Below are 24,291 nucleotides of genomic sequence, written 5' to 3'. Positions count from 1 at the left end.
CAATCAATCAATCAATCAATCAATCAATCAATCAAGAAATGGTCAATTTCGGCGGATTACCTAGAGTGTGATAAGAAGGAGAGGAAATTATGTGGATGGATTTTGTTCATTTATACATGATCATCTGAGCCTATAGTGTGAGTGACAGTCTGACAGACCAACCGAACAGTCAACCTGCGTTAATTGGTCTCCTGCCAGATGATTCGAATCAGCTGTTAACGCACAGAGCTTGTGGCAGCGGAGCAGGGGATATCCGTTTGTCCGATGTCCGTTTTCAAATGTCAAATGAAATCAACGGCGTTGTTGCGGCAATGGACGAGGACGAGGTAGGTCTGGGGTTCGAGGATTTAATTATAAGGGAATTCCGCCAATCTCTCTGTCAGAGCAGCAATTCGAACAGACAGAGCAATAATTACCAGTGGCGATTGGCTGTGGAAGTGGGTATAGATTCCAAGGTAAACCTGAGGAGGAGCGGTTGTTGTGTTCTATGTGATCTCTGGGAGTGGTGGAAGATGAATTATCATTTTGTTTTGTACACCGATTTGAGGAGGGCTTTACTTGAGAACATTCTAATTGTAAATCCGGATTTGTTTTGGCAGTCTGACTGAGAGTTGTTGAGTTGTTTTTTTGTGGAGGACATCTTCAGTTTTGCAGGATTTTTGGAGAAAGCATGGCACTTGAGACAAAACACACTATATCCTATATAATTGTATATGAATTCCTCTTGTTTCTTTGTTTACATACATTGCTTACAGCTTAGGTTATATTACGTTTTATTGTATTTTTTTTGTGTGGCCATCTTGGTCTGTCATAATTTGTCAAGTATATTGTTTGTCTTGTAAGCCCATGGGCTGGGCATACACCTGTATGTAAGACACGAAAATAAAAAAAACATCAAATCAAATCAACCAGTGTATGGAAGTAAAAAAAAAAAAAATCATAATTCGTATGATCTTCATATTGAAATGAAATTGAGCCAACAAACATAAAACCCTTCCCGAATCCCGCTTTGCTCTACACACCATGCAGTCATCCAGGATGCCTCTGAACGCCGGTGAACCCGCCGGCTACGGGAGCGTGGCGGCGGCGGCCGCGGTGAGCCCCGGCAACATGGGTAGTGGCTCCGAGTCGGTCCCCCTGCTGATCCCGGACCCCGAACCGGACCCCGAACCGTGGCACCCCATGTCCAAGGAGGAGCTGGAGATCGCCGCGGGCGGGCCCGGCTGGAGGAAGATCCGCTCCCGCCTGGTGTGGCTCTTCTGGCTGGCCTGGCTCGCCATGCTCGCCACCGCGGTCGCCATCGTGGTGCAGAGTCCCCGGCCGGTTCCCACGCCGCTCCGGTGGTGGCAGCGGTCCCTGTTCTACCAGCTGCGGCCCGGTGCCCTGTTCACGGAGGCTGCTGCTGACGCCGATCAGCGGCCCCAGGGCATCAGCGGTGAGTGGCTGGCTGGCCTGGACGGTTGGTTTCACTTTCAAGTTCAAGTTTCTGTTGTTAAAATACAGAATACTTTTTCATGAAATGCTTTTTTCTGTATGAGCTCCCGAGAGTGTGCTAGATAAAATAGATAAAAAGTGTTACGACCCCTGTGGGTCTATAGGGGTAAAGGGCTGTGATGTAAATGTTGGTTGATAGAAATGATGGACCAGGTTTGTATTAAACACACTGATATTTATTAATAAATGCAAAGCAAGCTGTAGCACAAGGGTGAGCCAAGGCCAAAACGACAAACAAACACCACTATTCTCCAACTAAACCAAAAAGTATAAAATAGAAAAAGTCAAGAGTGTAAACAAAGTGTTCAATCAATCAATATACAATACAGAGTAAAAAAAAGAGTAACAGTGAGGTACAATGCAGCAATGGGATCAGGTACAACTTGGGGTAAGGTGCAATGAGGTATGAATTGTAGTGCAAATATCTTTGCACTTTGTCCGACTGCCTTTTAGTCTTCTAATGCTCAATGTCAATTCAACACTGGCCCCTGTAAATATCCTAACCCAACCCCCTCCAATGTACAGTCATTTACCTAGTATGGTTTTGTCAATAGTCCAATGTACAATTTTGTTTGTTTGTAAAGTGTCCCCCCCCCCCCCCCCCTCAATGTACAGTTTTGCTTGAATATACAGTGTGCCCCCCCCCCCCAACCACCTCCAATGTAGATTACCCAGTATGGTTGTCAATATCCCAGTGTACCCAACCCCCCCCCACCCAACCTCCTCCAATGTACAGTTTCTACGTCAAATGTATATACTCCCTTTTCCTGACTCCTTTTGTATCACAAACAGTACTGTATTTGCAAATCTGGTATGTCATAAATGTATAGATGTAGCAGTACTGACTATCTGTATGTCATGTATGTCATATATGTCCTGATGAATTGAAAATGGGGGACCCTGATGTAAACAAGACGAAAGTCTTTCTCTGGTCTGCATCCCCTTAACAATTGTGTGTATTGAGCTGTACTGTATTGTACCCATTCTGCAATCTGTTAATAAAGTTTTCAATCAATCAATCAATCAGTCATCACATTCATCAAGTTTTGTTTTATTTGTCATGTATAAGGTACATGTACATTACAGTGAAATGCTTGGTTCTATAATGAGCCTCTTGAAATTGTGCTTCGTACAGTAAAAAGAATAAAGACCAAACGCTATACAAATGATGCAATATACAACAAAAGTATACAAACTAAAGTAAAATGCTGACTTTTAAAATGAAGAAATGAGATAGGCATGTAGTGCAAATATTTTAGTAATAGATAACATATGGTGTGTTCAAAAGTATTTAAAGTGGTTGTATAGCTTTGGAAATCTGACTAGAGGGTCATGAAAAGAAAATCGAATTGATTATGCACATAATCTTAAAGCATTACGTTTGCTTTTTTCCCCATGCTGAATGAGATATTTTCTGAAATGATTTGAACATCTGTCTAAACATGAATGGCATGAAGGTCTTCCTGCGTGATTGCACAATCTTTCAGATTGGTACAGTAGATTAAATCATTGACTAAATCTATGACTTAATTTAATCTAGGACATGCCTATTGACATGACAATTATTGAGTTAATTGGGTTTAATGTCACCCAGTGAGGTCAGAGAGAGGACACCAATAGCAGGAGGGATTGGATTGCTATTGGATTCCTATAACCTCACTGGGTGACATTCAACCCAATTAACTCAATAATTAAGATAAAATATTCCTTTATTTTCCCTTGGGGGAAATTCAGGCATCATAGCAGCATGGGGGGGGGGGGGGGTACAGGTATGGGCAGGGTAAAGGTAGAAAGACATAAATAAATACAGGCAATACAAATTGTAGTACAGTAGAAAATTACATATGGGCAGTGTAAACAATATAATTAACTCTGAATATACACAATTGTCAATGCTGAATCCAATGGCAATCCCTCCTGCTATTTTATTTCATCTAGTATGATCTCACTGAGCTGTAACTAATGCAACACGCAGAGAGTTTATTGTATATAAATACCTGCTTTTTTATTCCGTTAATTGTTGCTTTTTTATTCCTTAAGTAAGAATTACATTCTTATGACATTATGGCAAATAAAACTGAATATGAATAATGAGACATGACATAACTTAATATCAAGGAATGTAATTTTCATGTTTTCATCGCTCCCCAGCGGTGCGTGACCATCTCCCCTACCTGAAGTCCCTGGGTGTCGGGGCCTTGCTCCTGGAGGGTCTCTTCAAGAAGGGGGCCCCCCTTCCGGATCTCACGGTGATCGACGAGAGCGTGGGGACCGCGCCCCAGCTCCAGCAGCTCCTGGTGGAGGGCAACAAGGCAGGTGAGTGGAGGCCCCGTCTGTTTACTAGTGGTGGGGGGAAATATCGATACAGTATAGTATCGCGATACTTTGCGTGGCGATACTGTATCGATACAAGGACGACGCCAATAATTTTTTTTATTAAAAAAAAACATTTTATAAGGAAGTTGCATTGTTCATTTCAATACCTGTAATAGTACAGTAGTCCACACACACACACACACACACACACACACACACACACACACACACACACACACACACACACACACACGTGCATTCAGTTCAGTTAAGTTGGAATATGACTGTAATAGAAACAGTTCAGTTTGTCAGGTACATGCAACACAGATTACAGTGTTGACATCTGTCTGCTTGAGAAAATCCCATTTGCTGCAATACAAATTATTGCAGTAAGATGAACAGACTGAAAACTTTATTTTATTAGATAAAACATGTTGACAAAGTTTAACTTTGCAGGTGAAAAAGGTAATAAAAAAAGATATATATATATATACAGTATATATAAAAAAATATATATATATATTTTGTTTGTTTTGAAAATATCCTCAAACTAAATCCTCAATTTGAATAAAGTGATTAATCTGATTAAATTAGTCTTTTTTTCCCCATTATTAAATCAACTTTCTTTAATGAATATAACTCATCAGTTTCGTCAACATAAATAATCCAATAAGGGCACGGTTGGTACGAAAGTGATAATGATACTATAATATTAGTATAGCCTAATCTTTATCTGCAACTGTCAAGAAAACCCCCATTGGTTTAACGGAATGAAAAGACAAAAAAATATATAATTTAAATTCGAATGTTGATTTAGAATTCGAACGCCGACGTAACGAACGAACGTCGGAACGTTTGGGCTCAGCCCTATAGGCCATTGTAGGCATATAGCCTGCTAGTTAAATGAGTCGGTGACGGTTGGCCTCACCTCATGTCCTTGGACGTGCAGGTCTCAAGGTGCTGCTGGACTTCTGTGACGTGGACCTGTTTGGACCTCACGAGGCGGCCGGAAACCACACGGATATTCCCTCTGAACTGACGACCACAGTACAGGTACACAGGGGTTTGCATTACACTATCTCCTGACCATGGTGTACCTTTTTTAACTTGACACACACACACCACACCCTGCACTGCACCTTAATATGCACATAATAATAATAATAATAATGGCTTGGATTTATATAGCGCTCTTCATGACACCCAGAGCGCTTACAGAGTCCATTATTCGTTCATACAGTCATACCGGTGGTGGTAAGCTACAATTGCAGCCAGAGCTGCCCTGAGGCAGACTCACGGAAGCGTGGCGAATAATCATCGCCTACGGCCCCTCCGACCAGCACCACCAACATTCATTCACATGCATACACATTCATACGAGGCAAGTAGGTTAAGTGTCTTGCCCAAGGACACAACGGCGATGGGATGGACATGGGCTTGAGCGGGATTCGAACCACCAACCCTTCGATCATTGGACGACCCGCTCTACCCCTGAGCCAAAGCCGCCCCACGTATACACTTATACGCAAGACACTTTCTGTAAATAATTGACTTATTTTATCTTACTAATTGTTACCGTTCTTGTATTCATGGTTGTTTCTTAATTGTGCACTGTTGACTCTGAGCTCGAAACACAAACATGTCATTACCTCCAATGCCCCTGTATTTTTGTGTATTTGATAAAGAACTTGAACTGTATCACCAGTATAGCATTAATTCCACAGTATGCAGTCCGGTATTGGTTGGAGCAGGGCGTGGCGGGATTTGCACTTTGTGACACGGATGCAGCCTACTCACAGCAGGTAACTGTCCTACTAACAGCAGGTAACTGTCCTACTCACAGCAGGTAACTGTCCTACTCGCAACAGGGAACTGTCCTAACAGCAGGTAACTGTCCTACTCAAAACAGGGAACTGTCCTAACAGCAGGTAACTGTCCTACTCAAAACAGGGAACTGTCCTAACAGCAGGTAACTGTCCTACTCAAAACAGGGAACTGTCCTAACAGCAGGTAACTGTCCTACTCAAAACAGGGAACTGTCCTAACCGCAGGTAACTGTCCTACTCAAAACAGGGAACTGTCCTACTAACAGCAGGTAACTGTCCAGGTAACTGTCAAAGAGTGGTTGCCAGTGGTTTTACCAAGTGCATTTTCCCAACATGAAAAATGTCAACATGAGAAATGTCTTTGTCTTTCAGATTCTTTTGGAGTGGAGAGATGCGATCGAGCAGTTCGGCGCAGAGGAGGAAAGGTAATGTGTGGACAGTATTTCCCTAGCACAGGTGTGACTTGTCAGATTATTCTGTAGGGGTAAGTCGGGGGTGGCCTTGTTATCATATTTGTATGTGCTTTGAGCTGCACAAGAGGAAGACCTGTCAGCCAGCCAAGGCAGGATCCTGCTGCTTTGTAGCTGCGGCTGCTTCGGTTGAGGCTCCTTGGCTGGATGTTTTGCACGATACCCCTGTTACGACCCTGGCTCATGGGTACGCAACCTATGTGTAATCAACACCAAAACCCTGTGCTCTAACTCAAAAATGCTACTAAACCAAGGAACTACTAATATAACTATAAGCTAATGTACTGGTAACCCAACGGACAAGGACTGTAAGAACCTGACAGCTCTTTCACTAGGCACAGACAGTGCATGTGTGTTTCTGGGTCTGCCTTTGAAGCTCCCCAGCAGGTAACCAATCAGCACTAATTGGCTAATTGGCAGCCCTCACCTACATGCCCTGGTTGACACAGGAGTGACCAGCCTCTAGTACGTAACACCTCCCCCACCAAACTGGTTGCCCAAGAGGCAACCACTACACAACAAACCATAAACAAAAACAACTGTGACCCCTTAGGTGTCAGGGCCTCTACCACAACAGCAATAACGGGTACCACAAACACCGGTACTATGATCGTGAGAGGGCGTCTGCTAGCACGTTGTCCCTCCCACGAATGTGGCGAATATCCAAGTTATACGCCTGGAGGAACAAACTCCATCGCATCAAACGATGGTTCGAATTCACCATGCTGCGAAGAAAAACCAAAGGGTTATGGTCTGTATACACAACAAGGGGCAAACTGGAGGATCCAACGTAAACATAAAAATGGTTCAAGGCAAGAACCGGGTCGGCCCCTGTCGAACACGACCACCGATACCGATCTGTCAAAATTATACTGCAAACCAAAATCAACCTGAGAACTGCGCTTAACAGAACAGACCACAGCACAACAAAACCATAAATCACTGATACCACCACCGCACCCATATCCATCCCACCTGGCACTGGCAGTTCAGGATACTGCACACCGTGAACATCCAGAGTAGGCTGTACCGCCTCAGGTACAGCCCCAGTGTACCGGGAACCTGGCAGTACGACAGCCACCATAACGTCTGGAACACCATCTAAAATGGCGTCACCCAAAATAACTTTGTCCTGATCAAAATCAAAATGGCTGCCACTCAACAGACCAGGTCGCGAAGGCGGCTCCTGCTCCACAGGACACAGGTAACTAGGTTGACCATCACACCTAGTGCATGGCAGAGAATTAGTGTGGACATGTGGATCAATGTCAGAATCATCAACTGACATACTGGGACCATCCCTGCCCACAAGTGAAACATTAGGGACAATAGAGCTATTGTGGGAAGGCTGGCAGCCTAAATCAAGCTTAGTAGCCCCTCCAACTAGAACGGTGTCACATGAAAAAACAGCACCTCTCATAGCATCCTTCCCACACTCCTCCTCCAATTCGTTCGTGGCCTCAGCCACCGTACAGGCTGGGAAGACCTTGAGACATTGCGCTGCCATATCATCTCCTGTCACATGCTTCTCCGGCACGCCTGTCAACTCTGGTTTCACCACCGGGCCTAACACAAAACCACAATCAAGAGAATAATTATGCAGAGGTACATCCACAGTGTGCTTTCCAAAATTCTCAACAGGTGCACCTTTTAATTCAACAAAGAATGTGTCACTAAGTGTAAGTCCCAAGTCGAAGTATCAACAACATCACTTTTGTCCTTTGACATTTCTCGTGCCACAGCACACACCGGAAACACTCCTGGATGTTTCTGTGCCAGCTCATTAGAGACCTCAGAAACCACAGGAATGGGAGTTACAACCGGAGTAGCCAACACTTTGTCACCAGCCAAATCATTCCCTAGAATGAAGGACACCCCCTTTATGGGAATGTAAGAACATACCCCCACAACAACATTGCCTGATACTAAGGGAGAATTGAGCGTGACCTCATGCAAAGGTGCATCCACAAATCCACCCCCAAAGCCCTGAACAACGACATCGGAATGCAAAGAAGAGTTTGATGAAAATGGCAAAACCCCCTCCAGAATGAGGGACTGAAAAGCACCGGTATCTCTCCAAATTGTTATAGCCTGTTTGGACTCTAGTGCATTAGTTAGGGAAACAAATCCATTCATCCTAAACCTTGAGGAACCCTCGAGCTCTTTGTCCACACGTTTGATACCTTCCCCATCCCCATCTAACGTTGGCATAGGCGTCCTGCATATGGTTTCTACCAGAGCCACGGTTCTGACATTTTTCTGCTCAAGCACCGGGCATCCAGCAACGATATGACCAGGTTCCTTACAGTAAAAACAGATAATCCCTTCTGGGAATGCACCAGCAGAACCACCCCGCCTAGGAGGTGAAGTTAATTGACCAGCAGACACAGGTTTTGGGAAACGGCCCCCCTGAACAGGACGCCTATCCCCGGACTCAACACGGTAGTCCTCCAAAAACACGGACTTGTGTGTCAACACAAACTCATCGGCGAAGACAGCGGCGTCGCCTATCTTCGATACCCCACGCTCATTTAGATGTGTGGAAACGGTATCAGGAACACATCTTTTAAATTCCTCTAGGAGAATCAACTGCCTAAGCTGCTCTCTTGACTCTGCCTTCTGAGAAGTGCACCACCTGTCAAACAGGTTCTCCTTCTCCCTTCCAAACTCAACATAAGACTGCCCCTCGGACCTACGATAACCTCTAAAACGCTGACGATAGGCCTCAGGGACCAACTCATAAGCCCTCAAAATGGAAGCTTTAACCAGCTCATAATCAGCGCTTTGTTCAAGGGACAGAGCAGTGTAGGCTTCTTGTGCCCTACCAACCAAAACACATTGCAGCAGCAGTGTCCAGGCGGTATCAGGCCACTTCAATGTGGTTGCCACCCGTTCGAAAAGGGGAAAATATCTTTCCACGTCTTTCTCAAAAAATGGTGGCACCATCCTGATATTCCTGCCTACATCAAACCCGGAACGTGACTCTGGATGCAGAGCACCCGCCTGCAAGGCAGCATACTTATATTCAAGCTCCTTCTGTGCACGCTCGTGCTCCAGCAACAGTTGTTTCTCCTTAAACTCACGCTCATGCTCACGCTCCTCTTTCCTCTCTCTCTCCTTAAGCTCACGCTCCTCTTTACTCTCTCTCTCCTTAAGCTCACGCTCCTCTCTCCTCTCCTCACGCTCTCGCTCTAGCTGCCTTTCCTTAAACTCCAACTCCCTAATCCTCCACTCACCCTCTATACCAGGTAATAGCGGAGACGCGCCAGACGATGGAGGCTCCTCCACCCTCTCCTCAAGCACCTGTTCCCTAATGAGCAAAACCCGCAAAGCACCCAAGGCAGATGGTTTCAAACGTTTCTCACTGGGAGTAAGCTCGACCTTGTAGTGCACAGCAAGCTCGAGCAGTTGTTCTTTGGAAAATTTGTCTTAATAAGTCATGAGACGGGCGATCAACAAAGTCCCTGATGGAAGCCATTGTCACTGAACTAGACACCCCAAGCTACACACCCAACCTCACAGACACAAAGAACCACTAACGAACCACGAAGACGCCTGTAGGCTCAATTTGCCTATCTAAGCCAGGATACGTCTTCAACGCGCTCACACCACATTGACTTGGGCTGTCTTGTTACTCACTGTTTGATGTTGTTGATAGTTGCATCCGATGGGTTCGAACCGGTTGAGTTTTATGGAAGGAGTTGCGTAAAGTTTCAAACAATAACGGAGCAAACAAATGAAACAAAACAGGCTCCAGACTTGTACTAAAGGGGTTTCAAAACAAACAGGCGCAGCAAAAGGGTTTCAAATAAACTCATAATGATTCTAAACAAAGTCTTTCTTTTCAGTCTTTCATTCATTCAATCTGCGCTGTGTGTGTGTGTAGCAAGCGAGCGGTTGAAAAACTGTTTCTCGTCTGGCGTGCGTTTACACACAGCTGTGCCGTAATTAATAGGAGAACCATGGTGCCATTTTACGAGGCGACCAGTGGCGGCGCTATTTAGTCAAAACTATTAAATCAAATGAAATGGCTCCTACATAACCGGCCCCTATTGTTATGGGCAGGCTCTAATAACAATACAAAATCAAAAAACTGCTGGAGCCATACAAAATGTTCAAAACAAAATAAATACTTGTGAGGTGGGAAACAGGCATGATGTATAGGCCTGTTTGAATCTTCAGTACCTAATTTGAGTTTGGCACCAGCAGGCAAATCTTGCTGATGGGCCTTTCAAGTACACTGGTTTTTGTCTGAAGACGCACACTTCTCACAAGTCCTCTTGAGTCTGGCATTGTTTCCAGGACTCTAGCCAACATCCAGGATCCTCTTGGTGCATTCGTGTCAGCTATGATCACAATGTCTTCCTTTTCAAAGTTCCTGCGGATGCGGTTCCATTTTTGATGTACATTCATAAGAGGTAGGTCAGGTGTTATTCTATCTCTTGGCAGGTCTGCCATCTTCTGTTCTCCGACAGATCCATTGAGACGTCGACATGTCACACATTCAGAAATAATCTTTCTTGCCAATGAGTTGGCACAAGGAATCCAATACTTTTGTCTCAGTGAGGAGAGCCTGTGGTTTCTCCCACTGTGTCCTACTTCCTTATGGATCTTTCTAAGAACGAGCTTTGACACATGATGGTCCTTTGGGAGGATGGCAGGGTGCTTTGCATCTTCTGGCATGGCTGCTCTGCTTAATCTCCCACCCACTCTTAATATTTCGTTTTCAAGTTTGGGATCAAGCTTGTAGATTGAACTGTTTCTGCACGTTCAAACTTCCTTTCTGCAATGTTTTGATTTCCTCTTGAAATCCTTGGTTTTGACAGAATTGAACAACGGCCATCTCTGAAGTGTCCAGTTCATCCAGAGAGAGGTTGTATGCCTTTACAGCGTTTTTGAATTTTTTCATCTCTACGTCAATTGTCTGTCTTTGTTTGTCTGTGTCTGGTTCTTGAATTTGCATCAGATCTTTCCTTTTTCTACTCAACTGCAAAAAGGTGAGTTCTCAAATACAGCATCCATGCTACAGCTCTTTTCAATTTGTAGAAACTTGAGTAGTGGTGTATGAGAGTGCTAGTAGGATCTTGATCTGTCATCTGAATGGTATTGACTGTAACCTTCTCTCTTTTGACTTCCGGATCGTCGGCTGGTATGGGGGTGAGATCAGCAGGTAAGTTAGGCCATGTCTCTTCCTTTTCCTGTAGGAAATCCGGTCCCTTCTTCCAGTTTTCACACTTTAAAAATGCATCAGCTGTAAGACCTCGGGACACATGGTCTGCAGGGTTGATCTTGGTGTTCACTTGGGTTCTGAATGTATCTTCATCCACATTCCTGTTCACTTTCACTGCTAGTACTGCAGCAGTAAGTTCCATTCTGGGTGTTGTAACCCGTTTCAAGGGGGCGTCTCTTGCCTTTGCCATGATTACACGCAGTCTGCGTTTCTTTGGGTGGCGTACTCCATGGTGAGTCCTTCTTTTGTGAAACTCCACATCTTTCTTGAATTTCCCTTTTTGGATCATGAGGTCATTCAAATGTATTATTGATATGCGATTGCCGGAAATATGGGTTGGCTGCTTATGGCTTATTGTGGGTTTGTGTAGAAGCCCACTAACCACCCATCCAAGTCTTGTCTTTACAGCATAGGGCCCATTACCCTTGCTATTAATTACTGCCCACGGTTCCATAAACTTAGCTGCATCATTACCAATCAGGAGTCCAATATCTGCATCAATATATGGCAACTTAACCTCTTTTAGGTAGTTCCATTCTTGCACATCATCCTGAGTGGGAATTTGTTGCTTGGTTACAGGAATTTCTGTTTGAGTATAGAGTGGTGGCAGTTTTAGGAAATCATCTCCTTCAAGACTTGACACTTCCAGCCCATTGATTCGGTTAATACTTATGACCCTTTCTTGTCCTAGAGTACGAAGTAGGATTCGAGTTGGTGTCGCCTTAGCATTCAGTTGCTTCCTTAAAGCTTCAGTACAGAAGGTTCCAGTGCTTCCTGGATCAAGGAAAGCGTACGTTTGAAGTACCTGGTTAGAATTCAACAACTTGACTTGCACAGGAACAATTGACAGTTTCTGTTGGTCACCGGCCCCAGTATGGATAGGCCTTTTCATGGTGACTAATGCACTGCCCACTGACATGCTATCGGTGCTTGGACTAGTTTGACTTGTATCTTTTTTAAATTCAATGTGCAACACAGTAGGATGCTTCTTTGTACATATTTTACAAGTCACACGTCTTTCACAGTCCTTACTCATGTGACCCTGAGTCACACAACCAAAACATAAACCATTTACTTTAAAGAACTCAACTTTGTCTTTGTGTATTTTCTTATCCAATGTCTTGCACAGGTCTGTGCTGTGGTTTTCTTTGCAAAAGAAACATGTTTTCTGTTGCACGGCTGCAGAGCTGCTTGTGCTTGGTGGTTCTGAGGATTCTGTTACTGTCGCAAAACTGCTCTTAGTGTATGATGAAACTGGTATGTATTTCAAATTACTATTTCGGGGAGAAGGGATTGTCCTCTTTTCTTTCGGTTTTGTGTCTTGTATTTCTCCAAAGAGGGGATCAATGGCAATGTTTGCTTGCCTTTCAATGAAATTTACAAGTTGTGGGAACTTAGCTCTTCTGTGTGTACGCTCATAGTAACCATATGCTACTGTCCTCCACCTCTCTCTGTGCTTGAATGGCAGTTTTGACAAGACAGATTTCAAGTGTGTAGGATTGTTCATGTCTTGCAGAATTTCATTATTGCTCATAGCATTGCAGCATGTTCTCAAGAAGAGTGAGTATTTGTGTAAGGCTTTACCATCTTCTGATCGGATTGCATCCCAATTCAGAATTTGTTCCTGATAGGCAGCAGCAATGAGAACCTCATTTCCAAAATGTTTGCGTAGCAGCCGTTTTGCTTTCACATAGCCTTTTTGGGAATCCATGTGAAGGCAGCTTCTCACAATTGCCTTTGGTTCTCCATCTGTAAACTGTTCAAGAAAGAGCAGTCGATCTCTGTTGTTACTTGTCTTGCTTTCTATACAATGTTCAAATGTACTAATGAAAGAGACATAACTTAATGGATCACCTTTAAAAACAGGAATCTCTCTAGAAGGCAAGAGTGAGAACCTCTGTTCTTGAATTAACATTTCTGTGATTTCATTTTGTTTTCTCAAAATGTCCATCATGGCTCCGCCTGGTTGAACATTAACCTGAGCACCATCTTGCAAGCCAAGGTTTGGGTTAGGCTGTTGGGGTTGTTGGTGAGCAACAGGCATTCGTGACCTTGTAGGCTGCTGAGCCATTTGTTTCTGTGGCTGCCGTAATTGGCCACTAGGGGCATGTTGAGACCTTAGTCTCAGTGGTGGATGGGAAGCTGCTCCTTCAAATTCATCATCATCATCATCATCATCATCATTATTCTCTTCATAGTCATCATCTTCCTCTTCATCATCCAATCTATAATTAACCTTATGGCTGTCCACTGGTAAGGATTGCATTGAGTCAAAATATTCATTGATGATTAAGGGGTTAACATCAAGCCTGGTGTCTACATGTTTAGTTACATCCAGAACTTTTAACCTGGCATCAGCAGCTGCAATTTCCACTTCCAATTCAAATGCTGCCTTTATTGCTTTGAGCTGTGCCTCCTGAAATTCAAATGCTTGTCTTTGCTTGAGATAAGCAGAACGTGTGGCTAGATCGGCTCTTTCGGCCTCTACCTGTCTTAATGCTGCGGTGCTTGAAGTGGATTTCATGCCAACTGATTTATTGCCAAATGATTTCTCACTTTGTGCTGGTGTCACTGCTGGTGTCACTTCTGGTGGCCTTTGTGCCATAGCTGCAGGGGCATTATTTATCCATTCTATAACCTTATCATGAAATTCACATATGATTTCGAACTTCGGCATGTACCACTGATCTTGTTCTTCTGCCGCTTCCTCTTCTGATAACAGCTGCTGTACTGTTTTGTGAAGTGATTTGAAGTCATTTGTTTTAGAATTAAATTCATTGTATTCTTGTTTAACCAATTCAACATTTCTGTAATCAACCATAAGTGCTTGTAACACATTTCTTTTGCTTGTGAGTTGTCCAAGTTTAGCTTTTCTTCGATTACATTGTTTTGTATAATTAGCCTCAAGTGCCCGTTGCGTGGGTTTCACTTGTCTCTTTCCCTCAACCACAGGCAAGCTAACATTTGTGTCAGTGTGAACGGTGGTAACTTCAATCACAGGAGCTGCATCAGCACCTTCAGTCACAATCAAAGCAGCTGCATCAGAATGGCCCAATTCCTCTTTATCTTGCTCAGACATCGTTAAGCACCATCTATTTATCTATTTATAACGGTGCACAGGTTTATTTGATGACGACATATATTCCTTCAGATCCACTTTAAATGCGCGTCTTTGGCGTTCATTTACCCATATGATATCGCACATTGTATTGTCTTTAATAGCATCACACATCCATTAGATACTTTGATCTTCCAATTCCATTTTGAAATGCGCGTCTTTCGCGTTCATTTATTCAATCATATTGCACAGTCCATTGTTTTCAATAGCGTGACACATCCATTAGATCCATTCATTGTGTCCGTATCAGAGAGTTTTTCAACTTGAATGTAGGCTCAATTTGCCTATCTAAGCCAGGATACGTCTTCAACGCGCTCACACCACATTGACTTGGGCTGTCTTGTTACTCACTGTTTGATGTTGTTGATAGTTGCATCCGATGGGTTCGAACCGGTTGAGTTTTATGGAAGGAGTTGCGTAAAGTTTCAAACAATAACGGAGCAAACAAATGAAACAAAACAGGCTCCAGACTTGTACTAAAGGGGTTTCAAAACAAACAGGCGCAGCAAAAGGGTTTCAAATAAACTCATAATGATTCTAAACAAAGTCTTTCTTTTCAGTCTTTCATTCATTCAATCTGCGCTGTGTGTGTGTGTAGCAAGCGAGCGGTTGAAAAACTGTTTCTCGTCTGGCGTGCGTTTACACACAGCTGTGCCGTAATTAATAGGAGAACCATGGTGCCATTTTACGAGGCGACCAGTGGCGGCGCTATTTAGTCAAAACTATTAAATCAAATGAAATGGCTCCTACAACGCCCCCAACGAACCACTGAAGAACCACGAAGAACCACTGAAGAACCATGAATAATGCTAATTGCCAACAATAACAACCAGAAGGGAACGCGGTGGAAATGTGAGCTCTACGGAGCGCACCTTTCCAGGTTGCACAAAAAAAAAAAAAAACACACCCACCCTAAATAGACGTGTCATACGCAGGGTGTTAGGTGCTACCACCAGGTATGCTCACCAAACACTCAAACAAACAAAATAAATCCAACAAAAATAAATCCCAAACAGGTGCGCCTTCTAACCTGATGTGACCACATATGCTTCTACGTCTAAACTGCAGAAAAAACCGGCCTACCACATGTCTACGCTAAGAAACACTAAATCAAGCCCTACCACACTACCTGTGTTTCCTGCCCGCCCTAATCTACCTACCCTTAAACTAATGCCCTGTAGACCTAACTTTCTTCAACCACACCTGCTACCAGTCAAAGATCATATACAATCATTTCATTGACCGCCCCAGGAGTACGTGGTGCACCGGACGCTAACCCACAACCAGAAAATAATGTCCCTATCTACATGTGGTGCCTACTAAACTATATATTTTAACAGCATAAGTAGTCACATCAAATTACAAACAAATACGGCATACTCACCTGTTTGATGAAATGGCTCAGCCCCCACGCTACACCATGTGTAACGAACACCACCCAAACCATAATATGATGACACCCTGTGCAACACAAAAAAAAATCACCAAACAAAGTTCTAGGGGTAAAAGATCCCGGATGAGCGCCCAACTGTTACGACCCTGGCTCATGGGTACGCAACCTGTGTAATCAACACCAAAACCCTGTGCTCTAACTCAAAAATGCTACTAAACCAAGGAACTACTAATATAACTATAAGCTAATGTACTGGTAACCCAACGGACAAGGACTGTAAGAACCTGACAGCTCTTTCACTAGGCACAGACAGTGCATGTGTGTTTCTGGGTCTGCCTTTGAAGCTCCCCAGCAGGTAACCAATCAGCACTAATTGGCTAATTGGCAGCCCTCACCTACATGCCCTGGTTGACACAGGAGTGACCAGCCTCTAGTACGTAACACCCCTCCCAAGGAAAGCATGTAAATGGAAAACATAAAGGGTCCCAAAATTGACCCCTGAGGAACATCACAAGAAAGGGGCGCCAGAGAGGAAGAGGCTTTACTAATGGAAACGGAACAACTTCTATCCTATGAGATTGGAGCGAAACCAGTCAAGAGCCGAGTCCCTGATGCCGACTCGTTTTCCAAGATGGGTTTATTAAAATGGTGCGATCAATCGTGTCAAAAGCAGAGCTGAGCAGAGAGGATTAAAATGGAACTTTCACCAGAATCGGCAGCGTAGTAGATAATTTATGACCTCGACAAGAGCCGTTTCTTATAATGGTATATCAACCTTCTTTCTATGCAATGGGGGGAAGTTATTTTACTTTTTATTAACTGTGGGGGCCTACTACTGATGTAATGAATATACTGTAGAGGCCACACTGGTGTGGAGCCATGGACCCGTGTAGACGGATGTGTTTCTACTAGGGATGCACCGATATGAATTTTATTTTTATATATATTTATTTTTATGTGTCTATTCATTCTGTTTAAACCAATGGGGTTTTTCTTCACAGTTGCAGATAAAGATTAGGCTACACTAATATTATACTATTATAGTATATGACTCGTCATAAAAATGTAAATAAAACATTTATCATAAATGATGTAGCCTATCTGCATCCGCTTGGCACTCGGCGCTCCAAGACGTCACCATCACTTTTGTACCAACCGTGCCCTTATTAGATTATTTATGTTGACGAAACTGATGAGTTATATTCATTAAAGAAAGTTGATTTAATAAAAAATGTTATCACTTTATTCAAATTGAGGATTTAGTTTGAGGAAAAAAAAATGTAATATTCTTTTTTTGATCATTATTGGCCACTGCCATCGGTACATTTGATCTTATCGGCCGATTGCAGTCAACAAGGCATTATCGGCCGATACGCGGCCGATATATCGGTGCACCCCTAGTTTCTAGTCTGAAATGCAGTTAAAATGTTTTGAAGTTACATCTGAGTTCCCGTGTCGGTCCCCCTCAGGATCGTGGTGGTGAAGCAGACGGGAGACTCTCTGCTCCACAGCGGCTCCGTGAACGCCACGCTGGTGCAGGTGGTCGTCAGGGCAATCCTGCCTGCTGCGGATCACCTCCTGTCTGCACAGGAAGTGGCTATTGCCGTGGAGACGCACCTGAAATCGGTTTCGCAAGAAATATGGCCCAGTTGGACGGTAAGGGGGTAGCAGTCCTTTATGCCCCCACAGGGTATATTATTATCACTTTGTGTTGTGGTGAAACCGGAGAGGTTTATCATGTGGTCAAATCTTCTTGGTTGGTACAATTGTGTATTGTTGAAACATGGCTAATCAAATACAATTTAGGTTAGGAGTTCAGTAGAGGACTTGACTTTCTCTGGCCAGGAGACTGGATCAAGCACCTCCCCTCAATCTGTGGGATCATCTTATCTGGGAGGAAAGGGGCGGGGGAGGGATGACCAGGTGAGGGGAGAGGAAAGGAGGATACAGGGGGAGGGATGACCAGGTGAGGGGAGAGGAAAGGAGGATATGCGGGGAGGGATGACCAGGTGAGGGGAGAGGAAAGGAGGATACAGGGGGGATGGATGACCAGGTGAGGGGAGAGGAAAGGAGGATACAGGGGGAGGGATGACCAGGTGAGGGGAGAGGAAAGGAGGATACAGGGGGGAGGGATGACCAGGTGAGGGGAGAGGAAAGGAGGATACAGGGGGGAGGGATAACCAGATGAGGGCAGAGGAAAGGAGGATACAGGGGGAGCGGTGACCAGGTGAGGAGAGGAAAGGAGGATACAGGGGGAGGGATGAGCAGAGGAGAGGAAGGGATGACCAGGTGAGGGAAGAGGAAGGGAGGATACAGGGAGAAGGGATGACCAGGTGAGGGGAGAGGGAGGGATGACCAGGTGAGGGGAGAGGGAGGGAGGATACAGGGGGAGCGGTGACCAGGTGAGGGGAGAGGAAAGGAGGGTACAGGGGGGAGGTAGGTGTTGGCCTGGTAATTGGAAGGTTCCTGGTTCGATTCCGGCTCCTCCTGGCAGCGTGTCAGAGTGTCCTTGAGCAAGACGCTTAACCCCCTAACTGCTCCATATGAGCAGGTTGGCACCTTGCATGGTTGCCTCCGCCATCGGTCTGTGAATGTGAAGCATGTGTTGTAAAGCTACATGGGAAATATATTTTCAGACATATTACTTTAGTGTCTGCTAATCATAGACCACACGTTTCTCAATTGTGGGGAAAAAAAAACCCAAGTCATGATGAATTAGACCCAAAGTGGACACTGTCCAATTATTGACTTGTCTTACATTTCATTATCTTGGTTCTCCATTTAACTCTATATATGGAAATCTGCCAGGAGGAACTTAATGAAATGTACACCATGTGGGACATCAAGAAAGATACGATATTCCTTTATTGATCCCCTTGGGGGAAATTCAGGCGTCATAGCAGCATGGGGGAGGTACAGGTATGGGCACGGTAATAGTAGAAAGACATAAAACATAGGCAATAAAACTATAGTACAGAAACAAGCATTTCATCATAAAGTATTCTGTATTTTATTATGACAAATTATAAACGAACTTGAAAACTTAAACTAGTAAAGATAAAAAATAAGCAGTGTAAACGATATAATGAACTCTGAATATAAGAATAGGCGGAATTAAGCTGTGTAATCAAATGTGCAGATGAGGGTCTGTATAAAATCTGTTATATTATACGTTACAATACATATGGGCAATAAACATGTAGAAACTGAATAATACTATGAGTAAGTATACATAAGGTACCCTAACTGGTATGACATACGCCATACGTTGTAGTCAATGCAGTGTAGGTGGTAAGAGTCGGACAGCTTAGTGATCAGACATTCCTAGTAGTTCTCTCGTGTTCTGTTGCCGTTAGTTGGTGGTTAGGTGGTGTGATGGGAGAGTCTTGATTTAATAGAATGTGGATATAATAATGTAACCAGAAGCCGTTATGAAAAGCTCATTGTTTGAAGAAATGGGTGTTTTTTTTTTATCACCAAAATTCCATGGGGTGTGTCGGCCATTTTGATCACAACTGTGTTTCTGCTGTCGGCAGGTTGGAGGGGCACCTACTATGGATCTGAGGAAGTTACTTCTGGTGCTGATGATGACTCTGCCGGGGTCACCTGTGGTCCAGTACGGTGAAGAGATCAGCCACATACAGGTATGATGACTCTGATCACCTGTGGTCCAGTACGGTGAAGAGATCAGCCACATACAGGTATGATGACTCTGATCACCTGTTAAGTCACCAGGATCACTCGATTCCAGCCTCCTATGGCAAAAACTGTGGCTGCTAGAGGGTGGGGACCAACAACAAATAAACATGAGAGTTAGCATACAGTATTGTGGTAAAATATTGTTAACCTTATATAAAATATTGCATTTCTTACCCATCAAAATATTGCTAAACTTTAAGAGCTTTATTTAGCCCTGTTCTCTGTAAGGTAGAATGAAACGGTTGGTATCTAACTATCTATCTATGGATTGGATTCTTTGCTAAATAGTTTTGTATGGTACCAATATTGGCATTAAAAGTGAGATTGTTAAGAGCCTGTGAAGGATGGTCAATTTGAGCAGGCCAGTATTCAAATGTTGATAGACAACCGTATCTCTTGAGTCCAGTACAAAGTCTTTTGATTTAACCACGTGAACTCCCTTTGCTGTGCAGAATGTCTCTGTGATTATGGACCCGTTGCAAGGCCCGTCAGTTTCCAGTGCGGTGAGTGAGACGGTTATACATTAGTCCACTTAGTGGTTCTCAAAGTGGGGTCTGGGGACTCCTCAGGGGTAGCCCCATCACAGTCCTTTATACCTCCATTGAAAAATCCTACAATTAAGTCTGTCTCGCTTTTCTCTATCAAAACGCTTGCCGTACAAGTGTCGCAAAGGAATTCCAAAGGTACTCGCAGTTGCGCAAGGGTTTTTTGGACAGACAAACGCTAGGGTTTGAAAGCTCGGCGTTGCTACAGTAATAAACATTTTAAATAATGTTTAGAAACTGGTCAACACGGCTCAAAACGTGATCACAGCGCAGGCGCATCAGGCACCCAAAGCCGGAAATAAAGCCGTTTTGAGCAGTGTTGACCAGTTTCAAAAAAATATTTTAAATGTTTATTAGCAACGCCGAGCTTTCAAACCCTAGCGTTTGTCTGTCCGAAACCCTCGTGCAACTGAGAGTACCTTTGAAATTTCTTTGCGACACCTGTACGACAAGCGTTTTGATAGAGAAAAGCGAGACAGACTTAATTGTAGGATTTTTCAATGGAGGTATGTATACGGGACGGTGTATTCACTCTGTGCATAACCGTCTCGAAAGGGGCTACCTCAGGGGGTCCTCTGGTTCTCAAAGTGGGGTCTGGGGACTCTCCTCGGGGGGTCCTCTGGTTCTCAAAGTGGGGTCTGGGCGCTCTCCTCAGGGGGTCCTCTGCTAAACGAAGGCTAGTTGAATTGCACAAGATATATATATATATATAAGAGCTGTGGATGGTCTGAGTTGACAGTGGGACATTTGGGACACTTTGAAATACTGTAGAAGTTGTAGTGAGTTCTTCATAATAATAATAGCTTACGTTTTATATAGCGCCTTTCATGAGACCCAAGGACGCTTTACATAGGGGGGAAAAAACCAACTAAAGTAAAAAACATAGTGGACAGACACAACATACAAAGTGGGAAATTAGGGGTTAAAGGCCAAGTTGAAGAGGTGGGTTTTGAGGAGATTTTTGAATGAGTCCAGAGTTGGGGCGGTGCGGAGTTCAGCGGGGAGGGAGTTCCAGAGAATAATGATGTAAAGTAAAGTAAGTAAAGAGATGACTGTTCTCTCTCCACTTAGTTAAGACCGGCTGACCTTCGGATTTTTCTTTGGAATTCGAAGCTTCTGGGCCGAGATTCGATTTTAATTCGAAGCTTCGAGATAAAAAAAAATATATATATAAATTATAATAATTTTTTATGTTGTGGGACTTGTACAGCACTTTGTTCAACTTTGTCAGTGCTGTAAAGTTTAAACCTTTTTAAATCTTAGACAAACAAAACGCTTTGCTTTCATGAAATATTGTAAGCTGTCATTTGAGGCTTTATAAAAGCAGCACAATGAACACAAATCTGTCGGTGCCGAGTCCGACCTCATCTTAAATAACAAACAGCATTGCTTGTTGTAGTTAACAAAGAGGCAGAGTTGATTTTGCACAATTTTTTTATTTTTTTTTAATATAATCGAATTTTATTTTCATATTCGAATCCCATGCCCATCGAACGAAGCTTCGAAGTATTTAAGACAGCCCTAGAAGTTATTCATTAAATCACATCCATAGTAGATCTTCTCTCAGGCGGTGGTTCTTTGAGGCAAATAGTTAATTGACTATAATTCACACAACGGCCATTTTGCCCATTATGTCATGCTCGGGTTGGGATTCCTTTCTGTTCCAGCAACCTGAGCGTGACATGAGAGCAAAATGCCTGTTGTGTGACTGTCTGAAAATAAGATATTCCTTTATTGTTCCCCTTGGGGAAATTCAGACATCATAGCAGCATGGGGGGGAGGGGAGGTACAGGTATGGGCAGGGTAATAGTAGGAGACATAAATATAGGCCATACAATTATAGCACAAGTAGAAATAAGCAGTGTAAACAATATAATGAACTCTGGATATGAGCGTGATCAAAGGTGCAGATGAGGGTCTGTATCAGTTATATTATACTTTACAATAAATGTGGGCAATAATATGCAGGTGCATGGGTCAATACATTTGAATATCGTGGAAAAGTCAATTATATTTCGCTGTATTGATGCAGTAATTTGTGCAAAAGGAGCCCCAACCAAGTACCGAGTGAACATACATGAACATACAAGGCTGACATTTCTATATAAAAATATTTATGTCTTATGTAATATTCAAACGTTCTGAGATACAGAATTTTGGGGTTTCATGGGCTGTAAGCCATAATCATAAAAATAAAATGATAAAATAAAGGCTTGAAATATTTTACTGTGTGTAATGAATCTATAATCTGAGTTTCGCTTTTTGAATTGAATTACTGAAATAAAATAACTTTTCCCACGATATTCAAATTTATTGAGCTGCGTCTGTATATACTATGATGAGTATCCTTGACACTAGAAACCGCCGCACTAGTATAGCAGCTAAACGTGGTAATCCCGCTGCTATACACCGTAACGCCCGTCTCTGCCGCCCGTCACTCAGGACCAGGCGAAGGCGAAGCGCGCGTCCCTGGCTCTCTTCAGCTCCCTCAGCCGCTCCAGAGCCAAAGAGGAGGCCCTTCTCTACGGCAGCTTCACCTTCCTCCCCTTCAACACCACCTCCTCCTCTTCCTTCTCCAACTCTTCCTTCTCCAACTCCACCCTCGCCCCGCCGCCCTCCTCGTCGTCCGCGCCCCTCCTGGCCTTCCTGCGCTCCTGGGGCTGCGTGCACTTCCTGGTCCTCCTCAACACGGGCTCCGAGCTGCACACGCTCGACCCGGCCTGGGCCCCCGAGCTGCCGGTGGCCGGCGTGTTCGTGACCAGCTCGGGGATGGACCGCCTGGGCTCCACCAACCTGCAGGACCTGACGCTGCAGCCCCACGAGGCCCTGGTCATCAAACTGTTTGTGGCGGGGAGCTACTCCCCCTAGAGGAGGGCGTCGGGACTTTCTGTTGTCACAGAATGAAATACACGGGACGATAAGATGTGTTTTTTTTACAAAGGTTTTCATCCAAATGTGGTCAAAGTCCTTGCAAATGAATAAAACAAAGAATCTTATGTTGTTCATCTTTTAATTTTTTTTTAAGGTGTGCTGTGTTTAATGCACAAGCCAATGCAATACTATATGTATACACTAAATAGTCCCCAACAGGACCAGGGGTGTATAAGCCAATGAAAACATGTTCTCGGGTGCAATCTCTAGGGTCTGGGCAAACCGAATCTGTAATGGCAGACTATTCCACAGCTTGGGGGGGCAGCTTGTGCGAAAGCTTGGTCGCCTTTAGTCTTCAGCCTATAGGTCTCTTGGGACATGTGGAAGTACCTCATTTGATGACCTCAGTGCTCTTAACTGGGGTGCGAACATGGAGAAGTTCAGCTAGGTACTGAGGGGCCAAACCGTTAAGGAAAAACAATTTTTAAATGAATGGCATGGATATAAGAGTACACCATCGAGATGGGAACTCATCTCTCTCTACAGAGCTATTTGAGTCCTTACTGTCTTCTACATGTGTTGGGGCATAACACTTATAGTCCCATCAGGTGTATACTGCCACCTAGAGGCTCCTAATGTATTCTGTAATGATCACTCATTCCACTAAGTGGCAGTAATGTGTTTTACAACCACCATTAAACCTCATAGAAGAAGCAGTGTTAGAAAATGGGTGGGAGTTTTTTGAATGTGCTAATGACAGGTGAGGGGTCAATTTAAAAACACTCATATTTACAATGACTGCCTGGTGAGAGATAGAAGGGTAACGGAAGAAAAAAGAGAAACAAGAGAAAATGGGTAAGGGGAGATTATTAAAACATCAAACAACCAAATACAATTACAAGGTATGTAATACATAAAGCAGAACTGTCAAATTACAGTTAAAAGGCTGGCTGACAGTTGCAGGTGTGTGTAAACAACTAGAGTCAGATAGTCCTTAAAAGTGAGGGGGATCAATTTGTCCATTTTCAAGTATTTTGCATCTTGTTCCAACTGCTGGGAGCAGCAAAGTGGAAGGAGGATTGACCGAAGGAAGTGTTAACACGGAACATCCTAGCGAGATATGGTGAGCAGCTCTGGTGTTATGGGGAGTAGATGGCAAGTTTAACAAGTGCATCAAATAAGGAGGAGTCAGACCAAGGGAGGTTTTGTAAACGAGTAGGCTAATGAATTTCTCATCGAGAGTGTAATGATGGCCAATTTTCAGATAAGTACAAGTCACAGTGATGTGTTTAAGTAAAGTAAAAGTACAAATTCTTAAGTCTAAAGCTA

At 43.7% G+C, this 24,291-nt stretch overlaps 1 protein-coding gene across 1 annotated transcript; it reads left to right on the top strand.

Annotated features, from left to right (window-relative positions):
* Positions 1 to 1,038: 1,038 nt before the first annotated feature.
* LOC311226219 (amino acid transporter heavy chain SLC3A2) lies at positions 1,039 to 22,959 on the top strand (the record flags this gene model as incomplete). Its single annotated transcript, XM_084311607.1, has 9 exons — positions 1,039 to 1,435; positions 3,646 to 3,810; positions 4,760 to 4,863; positions 5,496 to 5,612; positions 6,009 to 6,061; positions 17,317 to 17,503; positions 19,384 to 19,491; positions 19,999 to 20,049; positions 22,534 to 22,959. The coding sequence occupies 9 exons, from the start codon at positions 1,039 to 1,041 to the stop codon at positions 22,957 to 22,959; spliced, it is 1,608 nt and encodes a 535-aa protein (XP_084167733.1).
* Positions 22,960 to 24,291: the final 1,332 nt, after the last annotated feature.

This window comes from Notolepis coatsorum, assembly GCF_963971535.1.
Source record: "Notolepis coatsorum genome assembly, chromosome: 1".
NCBI classification, from domain to species: domain Eukaryota; kingdom Metazoa; phylum Chordata; class Actinopteri; order Aulopiformes; family Paralepididae; genus Notolepis; species Notolepis coatsorum.
The sequence above is the reverse complement of the archived record's forward strand: the minus strand, read 5'-3'. Positions and strand labels throughout refer to the sequence as shown.